This window comes from Tetrao urogallus (genome assembly GCF_951394365.1).
Source record: "Tetrao urogallus genome assembly, chromosome: 25".
Taxonomy (NCBI): domain Eukaryota; kingdom Metazoa; phylum Chordata; class Aves; order Galliformes; family Phasianidae; genus Tetrao; species Tetrao urogallus.
Window position 1 is genome coordinate 3,727,520 of NC_136838.1, and position 19,302 is coordinate 3,746,821.

Here is a 19,302-nt window from a genome sequence, read left to right on the forward strand (position 1 = left end):
TGGGACACAGCGTCTGTGTGTCACTGTGTGGGACCGGGGACTGGGGGGGCGCCGTGGTTTGGGGGGGGGGCACAATGAGGAGGTCCAGGCTGGGTCGAGGAGGGGGCGTGGCCCCGCCCGGCCCCGCCCACCGGACCAACGGGTCACGCCCCGTTAGGCCCCGCCCCGAATGGGTGTCAGCGCCCGATAGGCCACGCCCATATAGCCACACACCCCGCCGCCATCTTTGGGTGTTGGCACCGCGCCGCCATCTTTATGCCGGGCACAAAGGTGGACGGAGCGATGGGAGTTGAGCGGCTTTCTCGTGGTTCTCTCCCCGAGATAGGAGCGGGGATGAGGATGCGGTAACGGATACGGGCTGCATCCCTCTCATCACCGTTCCTCCGCCGTTCTCCCGGAGCCGTGACCGTACCGTGCCCTCAACAAAGATGGCGGCGGGAGCGCTGCGAGGCCGCGGGCGTCGCTTCCCCTCACCCTGCGGGACGCGCCGCGCGGAGTGATGACGCACAAAGAGCGCGACGGGCGGAGCGGCGGAGCCGGGTAGGAACGGGACGGGCGGGATCGGGGCGGCTGGGAGCTGGGGAAGGGGGTCGGGATCCCCGCGGGGATGAGATCCGGCCCGAAGCGCTGCGCCGCGAGCCGCCGGATCTCATTGCCGTTAAAAATCGAGGTTTCAATTCCAAAAGGCGGCGGCTGAGCGGGGAGGGCCTCCCGGGTGCGTTTTGTTGGCGTCGCGTCTGCGGGCCGTGCCCTCCGCGGGGCCCTTCGTCCGTGTGACGGGCGGTGCTGCTGCTGCGTGACCCCTCCTGCGGCTCCGCCACCTCCCGCGGGCAGCTGTGACCCCGCACGGGGGTCGGGGGCTGCTGGAGGAGCCGGGATTGGCCGCTGCTGGGTGCGGGAGGCTCGGCGGTGCTGGGGGGCTGCTGCCACAGCGGAGATCGCCCAGCGCCGGAGATGTGGGAGCGGCACGCTGAGGTCCCCCCCGAGCTGCGGGGCTGTGATCACAAAGCTCTGGGTCCGGGCTCCGTCTCTGCTCGTATCCCTGTGATCCCGAGGGCCTGGCGTTGCTCTGAAGCTCTTTGCTTGCTTTTCTTCTCTGCAGAGCACCGTGAGTGATGCCCAAGAAGTTCCAAGGGGAGAACACCAAGTCGGCTGCTGCCCGTGCAAGGAAGGCGGAGGCAAAGGCAGCAGCCGATGCCAAGAGGCAGCAGGAGCTGGAAGATGCCTACTGGAAGGATGACGACAAACACGTGATGAGGAAGGAGCAGAGGAAGGTGGGTGGCTGTCGGGTTGCTCCTGAGGGAAGGGTGACTTCTTGTCCTCTGTCACAAAGCTGTGGCTCTGCGCACGTCGCCCTGCACTCAGCTCTGGGGCAGAGCAGCCAATGTGAGCAGCTCCTGTGGGAGCTGAAAGAGTGGAGCGTGGGGGTGAGCGTGAGTTGGGTGTGTGATTGGGGAATGCACTGATTGCAGAACCGCCTCCTGAAGGAAGGGAGTCAAAGCTGCCTTGTGGGAGCCGTGGAGTTAAGGAAATGCTCCGTAACTCTGCTGTGATTTTCTTATTTGTGTTGCTTTTTTTGATCGGGCAGATCTTTAGCTTTTTGTTTCTGTCCTTTGGATTCCATTCTTAATTTTTCCTTCTACAAAAAGAAATTCAAGAAATCAACAGAGATTAATACGTTTTTTCTCCTCCCCAGCTCAGTGTGCCCCGTATCACAATTACCTCTCAAAAAATAAGATTCTCCCTGCTTTGCTCTTAGCAGCTCACTCCACTCAGTGCACATTTGCCTCAAAAGCCAGAGGAGTTCATCAGAGCTCATCTGCAGTTATTTGGTTTGCAGTGTTATCCTGCCCCAGCGTTAGACAAACTTCTGACTGCACTGATTCTTCTGGAAGTGATTCTTGAGGGCAGCTTATCTGCCTCTTCTGAAGCAATTTGTTTGCTGTTTCGCTACCTGGAAAGGGTTTTACTGGAGATACAAACGGAATTTATGGGGTTACTGATTCTGTGCTGCTCTGTTTGGCGCTGGCTGAGCTCCGTGTGCTGACTTTGGGCAGGCAGGAGGCCAACGTGTCCCCATGACCCCAAGGCTGTGAATTCCCCCCCCCCCTCCCCCCCTCGATGTGTGTCCTGACATTTGGAATTTGGAGTCCTGCGTGCTGTTCCCCAGCGCAATCCTGTAATGCTGCTTAATTATTTCCTGGAACAAGGTCTTATTATTGCACCTCTTAAGGGTTGCTTTTTTTTTTTTCCCTTTGCCAGCAGTGACCTACTTTGCTGCTCTACCAAAACAGCCTCCTGCAGGAAAAGGGCATGGGAACCTCAGCAGGGGCACTTGGGCTGTTAGCTCCAAAATTTGGGTCCGGCTCAGAGCCTCCCACAAAGGCTGTGGAGAACTCAGCGCTCTGGTTCCCCCCCTCAACTGCTCTGCAAGGACACAACTTGTTAGAGGGGGAGGAGGTTCCTCAACAGGAGCTCATTCTCTCCTGTCTCCTGTTTGGGACATCCTAGAGAAATTCAGCCTCATGTGGGAGCATCTTCCTGCTGGCAGCTCCTGGGTCTGACTTCTAGCAGAATGCTGAGTGCTTTTCCTTCCCAGGAACCTCCTGGCAACCCGTGGCTCAATGCAGCAGCAATCTGCTCGATGGGGAGCTGCCCTGCCAGAGGGGCTCCGGTTTTGCTGGTGTTGCCGGCACGCAAATTGCCCTGCTGGCTGCTGTCGGTGCGTTGCTGCCGATCACGGCGTGCAGAACCGCGTCTCTCGCAGTTCTTCCCCCGGCTCTCCAGGTGATGGCAGTAACACGTTAAGCAGCAGCTCTGCGTCGGGAGCGAGGGGGCACGGCTGGAAGCCTTGGGCCGTCGCCCAGCGGGACACGTGTGCAGAACAAACCGCCTTTCATCCTTCCTCGCCCCGTGGATGGGCCTCTGAGCAGTGAATGAGAACCCAGCGCGCGTTTTTGCCTGGGGATTCATCGGCTCTGCGCGGTGGTTTTGAGGTTTCTTGAAACGCCACCCAGCTCTGAGAGCAGCCGTGGCGGCTGATCCCTGCTGGCAGGGGATGGCGCTCATTTGGTGGCTCTGTGATGCATGAAGGAACATCTGAGCTCAGCCACCAGCCCACTGTGTGTGTGTGTGTGTGTGTGTGTGTGTGTGTCTGTGTGTGTGTGTTTTGTGCCTCCTCTGGCACTGCGGCATGAGGCACAGCTTGCCTTCCTCCCCAGAGAGCTCCGGCTGAAAGCACAGCATCTCCGTGCTCCCTGCTGAAAGAGCCAGGTTTGATCCCCGTGGAGCTGTTTCCCCATCAGTGCAGGTGTCTCCCCCTGGCTCTGCCCTCCTCCACACGCAGTTCGGCTGCGGTTCAGAGCACACGGCTCCCAGTCCGCCTGCCTGCAGCGCCTTTCCTTCTCTCCACACGATTAGCTGAAGTGTGTCTGCTGGTGGAACGGCTGCAGACGTGTCCTGAGCGAAGCTGCAGGTGGGCTTGGAAGGCTGACAAGGCATTAAAAGCACCGAGGTGTCACAGGAGGAGGGCTGGTGGTGGATCTGCCAAGGGCAGAGGGCTTGCACCTTGCAGTCCCTGCTGGGAAGGTGCAGTTCCCATCTCCTTCCCCATCTCCTGCTGTCTGTCTGTGTGGGACAGCAGCCCTTCTTTCAGTTCAGGCTGCTTTCTGGCTGTGCTGTGCTTGCTGAGCTCCCTGCTGCTCAGCCCTCGCCACCTTCCTGCTCATCCAGCATCCTCAGCATCGTCCTGCGGGCCGGCAGTGACTGTGCCTCTGATTCAGTGCAGAATTACTCAGCTGTGAGCAGTGGGTCTTACTCAGATGACATGTGAAACGGGTGAAGTGACTGCTGTCCCTCCTGGGAGGGATGGCTGTGTGGTGCCAAGTTGGCAAAGCTGCAATCCTGTGGTTTAAATGAGAAACATGGGGGCAGAGAGAGAACAGAGTGAGCACCCGATGGCGAGTGCTGGCATTCAGAGCCCAGAAGCAACCTCCTTTTGCTCCAGCATCACTGCAGTATTTGTGTGGGGCCTGAGGAAGGCAGGGGGTGACCCCCATCTCCGAGCCCCGCTGTGCAGCAGGCAGCCTGCAGAGCAGTGGGACGTGCTGCACGCTGGGTTTGCTTCTCTCTCTTTGCAGCTCCGTCGTTTCTCTGCATCGCTTTGCCTTTCTGCCATGCCAGGAGCTTGGCCAGGCTGGCAGCAGGCTCTCCGCCTTCCTCAGGGCTGCATGCTAAGAGGTTGATTGGGAGCACTGCTGCCTCTATTGACCGCTCGCTCCCGAAGCCACGTGCGTGGGACCTTGTTCTCCTCCTGTCTCGCAGGTGGGGAACTGTTCTGAAAGCTGATGAATTTCTCTTTCGCTCAGGCAATTCGGTTCGAGGCTGGAAACCAGCATTTTAACATGCAGATCCTCGTGAGCAGAATTGTCCACTTCAATCTCGCCCACCGCTCCTCCTGGTGCCCCGCGGGGCGCAGCAGCGTTGAGGGAGGAAACTGTTCATTTCTCCTCCAGTTTTCTAATAGCTCTGCTGTACGTTTCGCTTACGCAAATGCAAGCTGCCCTCTCATCGGGGCGTTTGAGCTGACTCATGTAGGATTAGTTTGCTTCGGCCCAAGCTGGGAAAGGCTTCAGGATCAGGGATGTCCATGGAGCATCGCCTGCGGGCGCAGCGGGAGCCGAGGAGTGGAAGGTCCTCCAGGGAAACCTGAGCACGCAGGGTTTGCGTGGCCTGTGACAAATTAGTGGCAGTGCTGCCTTGTTTGCTTTCCACAAATAGCAACGCCATGGCAAATGCCAGAGCAGGGAGCAGCATCTCCCAGCAGCAGGAGGGGGGAGAGGAGCGGCAGGACGAGCTCTGCGCCCTGCTCCAGCCTGATTGCTTTGTGAGGTGGCTGTGTCCCCTATGGGGAGTTTTGTTTGGATGGGGCTGGATGCTGGAGCGTCGTCCCCACATTTCTGTGCTGTCATCCCAGCTGGGCTGTGTGAGTGACTGCCGGGCTCCTGCCTCCATTGATGGCTCTCTGTAATAAGCAGGGGTAAAAGACGAGCTCCTCCAACTATAAATAACTGCTCTGAAATGCCTTTGCTGCCCTCCCTTAAGTCGGTAGCACTTGTCTCTGCTCCTTCTCTGCCTCCTGGATTATGCAAACCACAGCCTGTCCTGCAGCCCAGCACCTGGTGGCCCTGCTCAGCCACACCTGTGTTGGAATGGGACGCAGCCAGGGGACGTTTCCTTGCACAAGCTGATGTCCTGGGCACGCTGCCACATCCTGTCACAGTTCTGCTTCTCCTGCGTGTGCTTTGCATGTAATGGAGTGGCCGCAAGGTAGGCAGAGCTCTTGCAGACTGCACTGCAGGTTTGTCCTTGGGGACACAGGCAGTCCTGTGACACAATCCCTGCCTGGGGACGGGCCAGCAGCCCCCTGATCGGGGAGGCTGAGTCCATCTGTGAGCTCTGGGAGCTCAATCTTTACTAGAAAATGAGGAGGCTACCCAGAAAGACTCGGGTAGGGAAAGCCAGTGTGATAAGTGAGCTTGCACTCTGAAATCCTGCACGGTCTGGTTGCCAGGGCATCGTGCCTCAAGGCATTGGCACTGTGTGCTTAATGACCTCGAGTCTGCAGGCAGCCAACTGCAATAAAAGCTTTGTGCCCACAGTGGCTGCGTTCCCATCGTTGGCCGGAGCCTCGGTGAGGTTTCCCCACCTCAGCCTGGGGTGAAGCTCTGCTCTGGGATGCAGCAGCCCCAGGGCACGGTTTGATTCAGCATCCGAGCGCTTTGCTTCTGCCTCGTGATGGGTTTTGCTGTAAACTCTCGAGCTGCACAGCTGAATGTTGGTTGTTTTTTTGGTGGTTTTTTTTTTTGGCCTGGTGAAATCTCAAGTCTTTTGCCTCGTGCTGTGCCTCGTTCTGCCTCTGAGCTTTGACACGGTGCCGAGCGCAGCTGAGTGCAGAGCTGCTGTGCAGCTGCCCAGAGTAAACCCTGCTGCCTGGTGCTCAGTCACTCTCTGGTGCCATCCCCGTGAATAATGGATGACACCCGTAATTAAGTGTCCTCATAACTAACCTAAATACAAACTGCTTTGCAGCACGTGACCCTGACCCACGCAGCGATGGTGGCTGTTGTTGCGTTCGGGTGTTTTTTTTGTTCCAGACTCTGCACGCTTTGGGAGGGCAGGGATCGGTGCCATGTGCTGAAAGCTGCTGCAGGCCTTTGGCGTGGCCTTGACAGGCCCTTCAGCGGCCCTCGGAGGGCAAAGTGGCTCTTGAGCTCCCCGTGGAGTGCTTCAAATCAACACGAGAGCCGTGTTGCTGGCTGGGTTCTGCCTCACCCCTTCCCTGCCTCTGTGGAAGAATGCAAGCCAGACCCGAGGACCCCGAGCAGCCTCTCCACACACTTGTCTGCGAAACAACTGCTGAACTTTCAACCTCCGACCGCTTGTTGTAATTAAAGTGGAGAACTTGATGGGATTGTTAGCAGCCCCGGCTGCTGCCCCGTGCTCCTTCTGGTTGCTGGTGTAGATGGGGCAGGTCCTGCTGGGGGGAGCAGCCCGTGTCTCTTACAGGGGGGGAGCAGTGCTCTGTTGGTTGTAGAAGAGAGGCCTGTTGCCATCCATGGGATGCTGGCCTGCTCCTGTGGAGGACATTTGGTGACTCTCTGTTCCAGGAGGAGAGGGAGAAGCGGCGGCTGGAGCAGCTGGAGCGCAAGAAGGAGCTGCAGCGCCTGCTGGAAGAGGAGGACTCCAAGCTGAAGGGGAAGTCACCTAAACAGGCAGCGCCGGGCAAAGTCACCAGGGCCCAGATTGAGGAGACCATCAGGAAAGACCAGCAGCAGAAGGAAAATGCAGACACAGGTTGGTGGGAGCACAGAAAGGCCCTGAGAACAGTGGGGGCACGGCGGGGGGGAGGGGGGGGAGGCGCTTGGAAAGGAGGAGCTGCAGGCAGCTTTGCTGTATGTGCCCAGCATTCGTGTAGGGGGGAAAGGAAACCTCCTGTCTCCTTCAGGTGGAGAAGCAGGGCTGCAAAGCGGGCACTCGTACTTCCCAAGGCTGGGGACCCGTGGCTGAGCTTTCCCTGCACTTTCCTCAGTGCTTTGGAAAAGGCTGCGCCTCTCCTGACGACGTTACAGCCGGGGTCTGATGTTAACAGCTCTTCCTTTTTCCCCTTCCCTGTGCAGTGGAGAAGGAGAAGACTCACTTGGAGGTTCCCTTGGAGGAGAATGTCAACAGGAGGGTCCTGGAGGAAGGGACAGTGGAGGCCAGGACGATCGAGGATGCCATTGCCGTCCTCAGGTAGTTGGCCTTATTGTGAGGGTGCTTTTCTTTGAGGCTTTGCTTTCCTTACAAGAAATGGGTGCAGACATTCCCCCTCACCTGTCTGAACCTTTTATGCTGCGCTCGCAACTTCCTGCCTCAGCAGTGAGAGCAAATCCCGCTGCCTTAAACGAGCCCTGACGTTCCGTGGAGCTTAAAGTGAGGAAGGGGGGGGGGAAGCGTCGTGGGCTTTTGTGCTTTGTCACCAGAGCTGCTCTGTGCTCCCTCTGCGACGCTGACAGGGGATGAGAGCCGGGCGAGGGAGGTGTTTTTGATGCATGTCTGTCTGAATTCCCTCCCACCAGCGTTGCCAACGATGCGGACCGGCATCCCGAGCGCCGGATGAAAGCCGCCTTCACGGCTTTTGAAGAGGTCAACCTGCCGCGCCTCAAGCAAGAGAACCCGAACATGCGGCTGTCCCAGCTCAAGCAGCTCCTCAAGAAGGAGTGGATGAAGTCTCCGGAAAACCCCATGAACCAGAGGCACAAAGCTTACAACAGCCAGAAGTAGAATTAAGAGCCGATCACCCCCCCACGGACGGCGGGCTGCAGCCACGGGTTTTTGCTCGGGTGAAGCAGGAGGCACGAGGAACCTCCTCTCCTTTGTTTCCCTTCCTCACTCCCTCCTTCTGTCTCTCCCTGTTGTCGGATTGAAAACCAGCACGAGGCCGCAGCCCAACTCCAGCGCCCCGCTGTCCCCGTGTGCTCGCTCCCCTGTGCAGCTCCATAGGGACACTAACACTGCTGCGTGCTTCTGAGTTCGGTTGGTGTCGTACAGAGAGCTACTAACGTGCTTCCCAGCCCTCACTGTGGGGCGCCCACCTGCTGCCCCCCAAAAGGTGGGGGTCCCACGCTGCCCACACCTGGACCTGACCCACATTCGTCCCCATCTCTGCCGTGCTTGTGTCCCGCTCTGCTCTGCCGGGTGAATTCTTGCAGACGTCCTGAGAACACCGTGAGGAAGGCACTGGTCCCCCTGTTGGTGTTGGTACTGGGGTGTCCCCCAAGGGATCTCATGCTGTCATCACTGCTGGTGCTGCTTGTGGCCTCGTTCCTTTCCTCCCACCCAGCACTGCAGAGGATCCCCGATGGGGACGCAGGCTCCATCAACGCTGTCTTGTGGGGAAGTGCGAGCTGAATTCTGCCTAAAAGGGGCTCAGGAGAGAAAGCAGCAACGCTGTGGTCCTGCCCTGCCTGCGTGGGACACCAATGCCAGACTGTGACTTTCCTGGTGGGCTCTCCTGGGGGATCCCAGAACCTCATGCAGTGCTCCAGAGGATGCTGCACCCTGAGAGCCACCCCACAAAGGGGAGCTGCTGCTTTTCCAACTGCTGACGCCCCAGACTCACACAAGGACGTGCCCTGCACCCCACGGAAGGGCCCGTGAAACCCCAGAGCCCCTCACAGCCTCGCTGCCCCCCAGGCTGTGTGCAGCACCCAGTGCGAGGCAGAGGAGAAGGCGCTGAGCTGCTTTGATGGCTGCACCGAGGCACGAATCCTGCACCTTGCTGGGAGCAAGCAGCCGGTGTTCCTCTTCCCCCCCCCCCCCTTCCCTTTCACATCTCCCCTCTCCTTTGTAATTTTTAAGCCCCCCCACACGGCAGCAGCTCCGTCCTCTGGCTGCTGACCCGGCCTCTGAGCTCCGCTTCCTCCGTACTGAGCAGGCGGTGCCCCCCAACCCCCCCCCCCCCCCTTCTATGAGAAGTTTGTTGTGTTTGAATTCAATTAAAAAGCCAAAAAAAGAAAAACCCAAACAAACATCAAACTGCTGCTGGTTTATGGGAGAGCTCGGGGCGGGGGGCTGGGGGCTGGCTGGTTCCTGCTGTGCTCTCAGTGCTAGGATTTGAGGGGTTGGGGGGGGGATGCTTCTGCCCTCTGGCCCCCAGCAGTGCCCTCACCACCCCCCATCCGTGCTGGAACAGCACCGCCAGCCTTTGTGGGGCAGCAACTGCCGTCCGGGGGGAGAGCGGTTCTTCCCAGCGCCCCACCGGCCCCGCTTCGGTCCCGTTTCCGCGTATCGGTGCCGGTTACGCGCGGTGGGATCGAGGCGTTGGGGCTCTCCCGGCCCCATTCCAGCTGGAAGCCGCTCCCGAAGCCGCGCTGCGTTCCGGCAGAGCCGAGGTGAGACCCCCCCGCTCACACACTCACACACACACACACAAACACCCCGCTCCGTCTGCCCCCTCCCCGCAGCCCGGGGGGGCTTTGCGCTCCTCCGCCTCTCCGCGGTGCGGAACAGCGCACACGTGAGTGCCGCCTCCCCGCTTCTTTCCCCCCCCCTCCCTTCCGACCCCCACCCTCACATCCCCATGTCCCAGAGTGGGGAGGGGGCTGGCGGTGCCTCTTCCCTGTCCCCCTCCTCCCTCCCTCCCTCCCTGCACGGCGGTGGGGCCGTGCGCACTGCGGGGCTCCGCGCAGCGCTGCCTCCTTCCTCCTCCTCCTCCTCCTCTGCAGAGCGGGGCTGTGGTCGCTGAGTGTCCCCCCCCCCCCCCGAACACTGCGGTGCGATGGAGACCCGGGTTTGGGGAGGAAGGGTGCGGAGGGGGCGAACGGGGCTGCGCCCTTCCTGCTGCAGGGATCCCCCGTTGCCGGGGGAGGGGGAATAGGGTGACCGCTCCCCTCTCAGGAGTGGGGTTAAAAGGGGGAACGACGGGACCCCCCCCTCGTCTCAGGGATCCCCGTCGCAGCCGGGATTACGGGGAATCCCCCCCCCGCTCCGATCGCAAGATGGATGCGCTGAGAGCCTCAACGGGGGAACCCCCCCATCACAACCCCCCCCCCCTCGGTGCAGGGCGGCGGTTCCCCCTACCCCCCCCCTCCGCATTGAAGCGGGTTCCCGCAGCGGGGGGGGGGGCGGCGGAGGGCAGAGGGGAGGGATTCCCCGCCCCGCCCCCCCTCAGGGATTCCCCCTCCCTTTTTTGCATCCCCCCCCATCCCTCCCCCCCCCCCCCTCCAACCTCCACCCCGCAGCGAATTGGAGGGAGGGATGAAGGGGGGAGGAGAGGAGGGGGGGGAGAATCGTTGCCGCCATGGCAACCAGCGCTGCTCTACGGGGGGAGTGGGGGGGGGGGGGGGGGGGGGGGGGAACCCGCGGAGGGGAAAATACGGTCATGTGGCCGCGGGATCCTCGCAGTGCGCGCAGCCGCGCAAGGCTGGCACCGGGCATCCCCCCCCCCCTACCCCCTCCCCCTCTTCCCGCACCTCCCCCCGCACCGGGCATCCCCCTGCAACCCCCACCCCCCTCACCGGGCATCCCCCCCCCCCCTCTCCCCCCCCCCCCCCCCACGCATAGCGCCCACGCGCTGCGCAATGCTCTGCACACCTCCTCCTCTCCCCGCACTGTGCGCGGCCCCCCCAGCCTTCATGAGACCCCCCCTCCCCTGCGCCACGCGCCGCCCCTGCACCACGCACCCCCCCCCCCCCCCCCCCGCGCTCTGCAGCACGGAGCCGGGCGCGCTCCCCTTTGCCCCCCCCCCCCCCAGCTCCCCCCTTGCACACCGCACGTGCACAACGTGCACACCCTGCGCTGCTCCACGTGCCGCCTTGCACACCTCTTGCACGCATCCCCCCCTCACCCCGCACTCCCCAACACGGCGCAGCCCCCAACCCGCACGCTGTGCCCTCATCGCCCCGCACCCCTCGCCTTGTATCCCCCCCCCCCCCCCTCTTCCACGCTTTGTTTCACCGCACACCCACTGTCACCGGGCGCAAAGCCGCGCCGCGCACAGCCGCCCGAGGCTGACAAAGGGGAGGGGCTGCCCCGCACGGCCTGGAGGTCGGCACCGCCCAACGGAGCCCCGGGACCCCCCCTGTGCTCCCCTGCACTCCTGACCCCCCCACCCCCCCCCCCCCCGGCACTGGGGATCCCCCGCTTCCCTGGACTCCCCAGTGCTCTGGACGCATTCCTTACTCCTGGGGACCCCCAGGCATCGGGATCCCTCTGAGTCGTGGGGGACCCTCCTGCATTCCTGGGGACCTCATTGCATTCCTGGACACCCCTCCGGCTTTGGGGATCCCCCCGATTCCGGGACCCCCCACCAGCCCTGGGGATGTTCTTTACTGCTGGGGAAGCCCTTGGCACCGGGGACCCCCTTTGTTTCCGGATCCTTTCTGAAACCGTGGATCCTTCGGTGTTTCTGCCTTCCCCCCCCCCCCCCACCCCCGGGTACCCCTGTTTCCTCGGCACCCTTTGGCATTTGGGACCCCTCCCGGCTCCCACTGACGAGCACAGGGACCCCGCGGATTGTTCCGCCTTAAGAGAAGGGGATCACCGAGGGGTCCCCGCAGCTCCAGCCTGGCGGTGCCCGCAGCGGGGTGGGGGTGGAGCCGCGGAGGGGGGGAGGGGGAGGGGGGGTGGGCGCTCTTCCCTTCCCCATATCGGCTACGCGGGGACACCGCGGGAGGTTCGTTTCAGCCGCAGACAATAGCGGCGGTGCGCGGAGCGAGCGCTGCGGGAGCGCGGTGGAGGGAGGGGATCGCGACGCCGCACCGCACCGCACCGCCCCGCGCTGGGGGCCGCCGAGGGGACACAGCGGAGACCCCCCCCCGGTCCCCCCCCGACCCCCCCGCAACCCGCGCTCCCCGTAGCCCCGGCACGTGCCCGCCCCGGGTCATGGTCACCGCCGGTGGCACACGAGGGGAGAGGAGGTGGGGGTCTGCACGCAGGTGGGTGCAGCGCGGGATGTGGGGGGGAAGGGAGGATAGCACCCTTCGGGAGCCCCCCCGCGTCCGGGATCCCCCCCCGTTCCTCGGTATCCACTGGCGCTGGGGATCCCCCCCCCCGCGCTCTCGGGACGTTTGAGTCTTCGGGGACCCCTCCGGCACCTTGGGGGGGGGGCACAGGGGGCCTTTTGTTCCTGGGGACGCCCCCAGCTCCTGGGGATGCGCAGCGCTGGGGACTCCCCCACGTCGCGGGGACTCCCCCGGGGACCCCCCGGCAGAGGAAAGCCCCCACTGATGGGAATCCCCCGGCTCCCGGGAACGGGGGACGCCCCGGGCTGGCACTGATCGGTGGGGAGGGGGCGGCGACGCCTTGGGGGGCTGTTCCAAGGGCACCCCGCTGCCAAGCTCTGTGGATTGCGGGCAGTGCAGCACGTTCTGCCCCCCCCCGCTCTCTCTCGCACTGTGCATCACCGAATTACGGTGAGGGGGGGGGTCCGCATTTGGGCAGCCGCAGGAGGGGGGGGGGGGGGGGGGGGGGCGCGGGAGGCGCGAACAATGAAGATGCGACGGGAGTGACTGCGCCCGGCTAAATATATCCTCCCACCACCGCCGCCAGCGCGGCCTCAAGGTCACCACCCGCCTGGTGGGGCCGGGGGGGCGCGGGGGTGTGGGGGCGGGGAAGCCCCCCGGCCCCCCCTCGTGCTGCCGCTCCCTCCCAGAGGCGCCCGCGGCTCCGGCACACAGCAGCCCCCGCGCCCCCGCCGCGTCCCCCGCGTCCTCGTCCCCCATCCTGCGGGGCTGTGGCAGGTGAGCGGGGGGTTGGGGGGCTGCTTTCGCACGCAGAGCTGAGGGGGAACCCCGGGATGGGTTCCCCCAGCCGTGGCCCCGCGCCCGTTGGAGCATCCCCGTGTCCCGGTGGCGGTGGGGAGGCGGGGACGGTGCGGTGCCCCCGGTGGGTTTGCTGCTCGTGGCGAAGCCTCCCTCGGGTATCTGTGCGTGGGGACGTGCGGGGACCGAAGTCAGCGGGATGCGGAGGTGACAGGGTGGGGTGGGGGAAGAGGGGACGCCCCGGGGCTCCCCGCTGTGGGGTCCCGTGCTGTGACGGCGGGTGCCGGTTCGGGGGGCGGTGAGGGCGGTGGGTGGGGGTCGGGCGCGGGGCCGCGGTGTCCCCGCCGTGTTCCTGTAGTGTCCCCGAGGCCGTGAGCCGTGTTTGCCATCTCAAAGTCCGGGGTCAGCGCACGGGGCCCCGCTGCGTTCTCTGCGCCGCGCTTTTCACCCATCGAGGCCGCGGGTGCGTGGCGCGGCAGGGTCGCCCCCCAGCCCCTCTCTGCCCTTCCCCATGACCTTGGGCCCCTGCGCACGGGGTGGGGGGCGAGGGGGCACCTCCCCCACAACCGGGCGCCGCCGCTCCCGCGAAGGGGCTGGAGAGGCTCGGGGTTCCCCCACCCCTCGAGGGCAGCGGGGACGACCGGGGCACCCCCAACCCCCCCCCGGGCAGGGGGTCCGCGCTCGCCCCGTTGGGGGCGGCCATGCGTGGCGGCTTTGTCCTGCGGCTGAGTCGAGCGGCGAGGGGTGGGGGCGGCGGGCGCAGCCGGCGCGGTGCCTTTGTCTGGGGACGGCGGTGGTGGCGGTGGAGGGGCGCGGGGACCCCGGGCACCCATTGCGATTGGCACAGGTAGGGCATCCCCGGCCGCTGCGGTGACCGTACCCCGGTACGGGGGGGCTGAGGGGGTCCTGGGGTGGGGGCGGGAGGTGCCAACCGTCGTGGGGGACCCTGCGGTGGGGGGACGGCGGGGGTGGCAACGTTGGGTGCCCATCTGCTGTGGGAGGGTTGGGGACGCGGTCTGCGTTGGGTCGGGGAAGGCAGAGGGGATCTCCCCAGCCCTGGGGAAGCCGCAGCTGCTGCCGTCCCTGCTGTCCCCGTGTCCCCGTTGTCCCCCAGGCCCCGATCCACAACCCGGCCCCAGATCCTCTGGCTGCAGGAGGGTTTCCCTCTGCTTTCCTCTCAGGGAGACCCCGGGACATCCCCCATTGCAGGGGATTCCCCACATGGCAGCTCTGCCTGGGGTGGTGTGAGAGTCCCTGTGTGTCCCCCATGGATGCCAACCGCCCGTCTTTCTCCATGCACCTCCAGACCCACGGATATCCTCACCCCCTTCTACCGTCCCCACTGGTCCTGCATGGGACAGAACCCTTCCAAAACTGGGCTCTGCACTCGACAGGGTGCCCATGGGGCAGCAGTACTGCCACTGGGGGGGGTCCCACCAAGGCACTGTCCCCAGCCCTCCTCGTGCTGATGGTTCCACCAGCTCAGAGGTCCCAGCTCCACAGCCCTGAATCTCAGCTCCCCTCGTGCTGCTCCGTGGCCCTAAACCAGTCCCAGCCCCCCCACGCCGCCCCCCATGCAGTGTGTGGGGCCGGGGCTCCCGCCGACACCAGCAGATGCTCTCCAGTCTGGGCCATATGGCCCCAGCAGGGCGTCCTGGGACACGATGGCTGCAGGAGTGGGGGCTGTGAGGACGGCCTCAGCACCCCCAAATTCCTGCCTCCCCCCCCTCCCCTCTTCCCCTCAACCCCCATCTTTGTGATTCCCAGGCAGAAATTAGGGAGCGGGTAATAAATAAATCACCACCCGGAGCCTTTCGGACGCCCGCCTCTATTTTTAGCTGCACCCTCCTCTGCAGTTGCTCACAAGCAGCAGCACTGCTCGGGGGCATGGGGGGGAGTGGGGTCCCACTGCCACCAGTGGGGACACGCTGGGGACAGGACGGACCCCCAGGCATGGGGTTGTGCTGCAACCCGACTGGGGGGGGCTCCAACAGCTTGGGAGGGGGCTGCAGGAGGTGATAACTCACCTGCGTCCCAGCTGAAGCCCCCTCTGGGATGCGCTCATCCCCTTCTCGCTGTCCCCATCGTGAGGATGAGGAGGGGACCCCGTGGCCCCCCTGACAGGGAGGGGGCAGCAGGGCTGGGTGAAGCCATTGTGGCTCAGTGCAGCCTCTGCTGCGGTTTGCAGGCCCAAAGCGTGGCCCCTCCTGTCCCAGCACATTCCCTCCTGCCCCCCCCCCTTCCTGCAGGCTGTGCCCAGGACCCCCATTCATGCTGGTATCACATAGGGACCCCCCCCCCCCCCCCCATCCTCTCCTGCCCCGCAGGACACCTGATCCGAAGGCTGCAAATATCTCCGTGCCCCATAGGATCAGCCCCCCCTCTTCTTGGCATGCGGCTGAGGTGGGTCCCAGCCCCCAGCGCTGCCCCCTGAGGGGGGGGGGGGGTCACCCCACTGGGGGTCTGCAGCCACACAGCACTGCTGCTGGGACCGGGGACACGCAGGGCCACCGCTCAAGGACATCCACAGCCGTCACCTGCAGCCAACCAAGGGACACCGCCGTCCCCATCCCCATCCCCACGCTGTGGGGCAGGGATACGCTCAGCACCCACATCCCTGAGCATCCCCATGGGATGCGCTGCTATAGGGACAGGGACACAAAAAGGGCCACCCCGTCCGGGCTCCAGCTTTCTGTCGGCCCCAGCGTCTCCCCCAAGGATGGATCCCACCGGTGTCTGACAGGAAGGATTTAATGAGGCCTCTTTGCACCGCCGTCAATGTGAGCCGTGAGCGGCACAACCGCAGCGTCTGATGGATCCTGAAATATTGCCCAGGATCCCGGCCAGCAGGGCCCAGGGGGAGAACCCTGACCCCTCTGAGGAGCCCCCAAGACCCTTGCAGAGCCCCCCCGCTGCCTCCACCCTCCCTCCCTCCCTCCCCCCCCCCTCCCCTTTCCCATCTCCTCCCAACCGAATATTAAAAGGAAATCGGAGCTCATTTCCTGGCTGTAAATTTGGCAGAATGGAGAGAAAATGATCTGGACCTGGAGGGGAGCCAGGGCCCCGCACAGCAGCTGCACCCCGAGCCTTGAGCCCCACGGGGCAGCCACAAGACAGTGCTGCAGTGTGACCCTGTGGGGAAGGAGGAGGGGGGGGGGGGGGTTCCCCATGTCACTGCACTGCGGTTGGGGGCCCGAAATCCGGGGAGCTGCATCCTCCTGCAGGGAAAAGAGGGGTCCTTTTGGGTTCCCTCTGAGTTCTCCATGTCGAGGCCCTGCAGACGTTGCCCTGGGGGGGGGGCTGCGGTGCTGGAGGCGGCGGGGATGGGGTTGCTATGGGTGGCTGTTTGTGCTGCAGGGCCCTTCGTGCAGCACAGGGGCTGCGCCACAGGGATGTCGGCGCCGTGGGGACGTTGATACAAACTGTTGGTGCAACGGGGACGTTTATGCAGTGGGTCATTTGCACAAACGGGGCAGAGGGGGCTGTTGGTGCAATGGAAACGTTGGTGCAGCGGAGCAGCAGGCGCGCATTTGGGCCGCCTGTGCAGTGGGGCTGTTTGTTGCAACGGCCCTTTGGATTGCAACAGAGGCGTTCGTGCAGCGGAGCAGTCGGTGCAGGGGGGTTGTTTGAGCAGCGGGGATGTTTGTGCAACGGGGATGGTGGTGCAATAGGGGTGGTCGTGCAGTAGGGGTGGTCGTGCAGTGTTGGTGTGACGGAGGGCTTCGTGCAGCGGAGCAGTCGGTGCTGTGGGGACGTTTGAGGTGCACAACGCTCGTGCAGCGGGCTGTCTGTGCAATGGGGCTGTTTGCACCACATGTGTGGTGGGATCAGTGCTGGTTCTGCAGCCAGGCTGGGGAAGCCACATTGCTCTGTTGTGTCCTTCCCCCCCCCCCCCGGTGCACACAGCAGTGCGGGGCCCTGCAGTGAGGGGTGTGTGGTGGGGGCTTTGCCTGCAGCCCCAGTACAAGGCTGAGACCCCCCCCCCCGCCCCCATGCCCTCTTCTGCTTTCCTCCGTTCTGATCTCTGGGTGATAAAACGACAGCCAGAAAAACAGACATCCGAAAACAGACAGACATCCCAAAATCGCAGCCGTGCTCCCAGATCCCGCTTGGGCCGCAGCTGATGAGGGGATGGGGGGGGAGGCACAGGGCTGCGTCCACAGCAGAGTGGGGCAGAGCTCCAAGGGGATGCGGGGGCTCTGGGGGTCCCCCACGATGCCCCCATCTGCCCCCACTTAACGCCGCCTCTCATCCCTGCCAGGCGTGGAGGGAAGCCCATGGCACCCGGCCCCCCGGACCCCCCCCCTTCCCAGCCCCAGCCCTGCTGTCCTGGCCCATAGCACCCCAAAGTCCCGCCCAAGCAGTGCTGGGAGCACGAGCAGGTAATGGGGTGCGGGGGGTGGGGGGCAGGTTGGGGTGCAGGGGGGCACGGAGGCGGGTTTGGGGGTGTAGAGGGGGGGGTGTGGGGGTGGAGTTAGGGGTGAAAGTGAGCCGTGTGAACGGGGGGTGCAAAGGGGGTGCGTGGGATTGTTACAAGGGGGGGCTGCGGGTTGGGCGCCGGGTGTGTGAGCGAGTGGGGGGGCGATGGGGGGGGGGGTGTGGGAAAGGGGGGGAGCAGGAGGTGATGTGGGCCTGTTGTGAAATGGGGGAGGAGGCGTCCGGGGGGGGGGGACAGAAAGAGGGGGGGGGGCTCCCCGGGATTACTGGGGGGCGGAGGGGGGGGGGGGGGGAGTTGCGCCTGGGGGCGGAGCCGGCGGTGGAGGGGGCGTGACTAAGGGGCGTGGCCAAGGGGGCGCGTCGCGGGGGCGGTGCCGCTCTCCGCCAATCATCGGCGCCGCTCGACTCGCCCCGCCTCCCCAGCGCTCAGCTCCCTCCGCCGCGCGCTCCCGGGGCCGAGTGGGGCTGCGGGGCTGCGGCGGGTCCGGCTCCGGTACTGCGGGTCCGCTCCGGTACTGCGGGTCCTCTCCGCTCCCGGCCCGGCGGCAGGTAGCGGAGCCAGAACCGGGAAGCCCGCTCCGGCGGTTGCTGGCGGCCCCCGGGACCGGCGGGTACCGCGGAGAGGCACGGGACGCGGGACGGCGTGGGGGGCGCGGGGGGAAGGGGGGGGGTGCCGGGAACAACCGGGGGCGGCGTCGCAGGGAGCGGTGCCACGTGCGGGGCGGGCGGTGACCCGCAGCCGAGGGGGGGGGGATAAAACTAACGGGGCCGTTCTCGCAGGTGCCCCCCGCCCCGCCGAGCCATGCGGCATCGCCCGGCCCCCCGCCCCGCCGCAGCCATGAGCGGCCCCCGCCGCAACGGGGGGGTCCCGAGCGCCTCGCCCCGCAGCCCCCCCCCGTTAGAGGCCCAGAGCCCAACGCTGCGGCCCCGTCGCGCCCCCCGGCCTCGAAGAGGTGGTGGTGCAGCCCCCGGCCCCTCCAGCGAGGGGCGATGCTGCCGAGGGGCGGGGGGGGCCGCGGCGGAACCAGAACATCGGCTACAAACTGGGCCACCGGCGCGCCCTGTTCGAGAAGCGCAAACGGGCTCAGCGACTACGCGCTCATCTTCGGGATGTTCGGCATCGTGGTGATGGTCACCGAGACGGAGCTCTCCTGGGGGGTCTACACCAAGGTGGGGGGTTGGGGGGTGGGAGGGTGGGGGGCGATGAGATGAGCCCCACGGCGCTCATTCCCGCCCGCTTCCCTGTGCAGGAGTCTTCGTACTCGTTTGCACTGAAATGCCTTATCAGCCTCTCCACCGTCATCCTGCTGGGGCTCATCGTCATGTACCACGCCAGGGAGATCCAGGTGAGAAGGGGTCTGGGTATGTTTGGGGGGGGGGGGAGGGAAGCACGGTGGGGTCCCATTGCCCCCCCATCCCACCGACCCCCATCTCGCTCTGCAGCTCTTCATGGTGGACAACGGGGCGGACGATTGGCGCATCGCCATGACCTACGAGCGCATCTTCTTCATCGCTCTGGAGCTGCTGGTCTGCGCCATCCATCCCATCCCCGGGCAGTATCTGTTCACTTGGACGGCACGTTTGGCTTTCACCTACGCCGCTTCGTAGCGACGCCGACGTGGACATCATCCTGTCCATCCCCATGTTCCTTCGGCTCTACCTGATCGGGCGCGTCATGCTGCTGCACAGCAAGCTCTTCACCGACGCCTCGTCGCGCAGCATCGGAGCCCTCAACAAGATCAACTTCAACACCCGCTTTGTCATGAAGACCCTCATGACCATCTGCCCGGCACCGTGCTGTTGGTTTTCAGCATCTCCTCCTGGATCATCGCCGCCTGGACCGTCCGTGTCTGCGAGAGGTGGGCGCGGGGCGGGGGCTCAATGGGGATGGAGGGGGGGAGAAGGGGGGGGGGGGGGGAGGGGCACACGGATGGGGCGCAGCTGGGGATGCGTGGTGCCAAACCGTGAGGAGAAATGGTCTTTAGGACCCACGGGATCAGAGGGATGGAGCTTTGCAGTGGGGAGGGGGCCGTCTCCATGGGGTTGCTGTGAGACCCATCTG

The 19,302-nt window shown here is 64.7% G+C and overlaps 2 protein-coding genes across 2 annotated transcripts in view; both read left to right on the plus strand.

Annotated features, from left to right (window-relative positions):
* Positions 1-1,115: 1,115 nt before the first annotated feature.
* Positions 1,116-7,824, plus strand: CCDC124 (coiled-coil domain containing 124; the record flags this gene model as incomplete). The annotated part of the gene is made up of 4 exons (XM_079546585.1): positions 1,116-1,274; positions 6,669-6,855; positions 7,179-7,293; positions 7,620-7,824. 4 exons carry the CDS (start codon positions 1,116-1,118, stop codon positions 7,822-7,824), a joined length of 666 nt encoding a protein of 221 aa, XP_079402711.1.
* A 5,490-nt stretch (positions 7,825-13,314) lies between these two features.
* KCNN1 (potassium calcium-activated channel subfamily N member 1) overlaps positions 13,315-19,302 on the plus strand; it is a gene marked incomplete at both ends in the record, with an annotated part of 10,569 nt that continues 4,581 nt past the window's right edge. Inside the window, 15 exon segments of the mRNA XM_079546780.1 lie at positions 13,315-13,362; positions 13,364-13,384; positions 13,386-13,445; positions 13,447-13,548; positions 13,551-13,650; positions 17,065-17,172; positions 17,175-17,185; positions 18,021-18,065; positions 18,067-18,177; positions 18,179-18,322; positions 18,324-18,410; positions 18,491-18,586; positions 18,684-18,844; positions 18,846-19,027; positions 19,030-19,103. Coding sequence (XP_079402906.1) covers positions 13,315-13,362; positions 13,364-13,384; positions 13,386-13,445; positions 13,447-13,548; positions 13,551-13,650; positions 17,065-17,172; positions 17,175-17,185; positions 18,021-18,065; positions 18,067-18,177; positions 18,179-18,322; positions 18,324-18,410; positions 18,491-18,586; positions 18,684-18,844; positions 18,846-19,027; positions 19,030-19,103 — 1,350 coding nt within the window.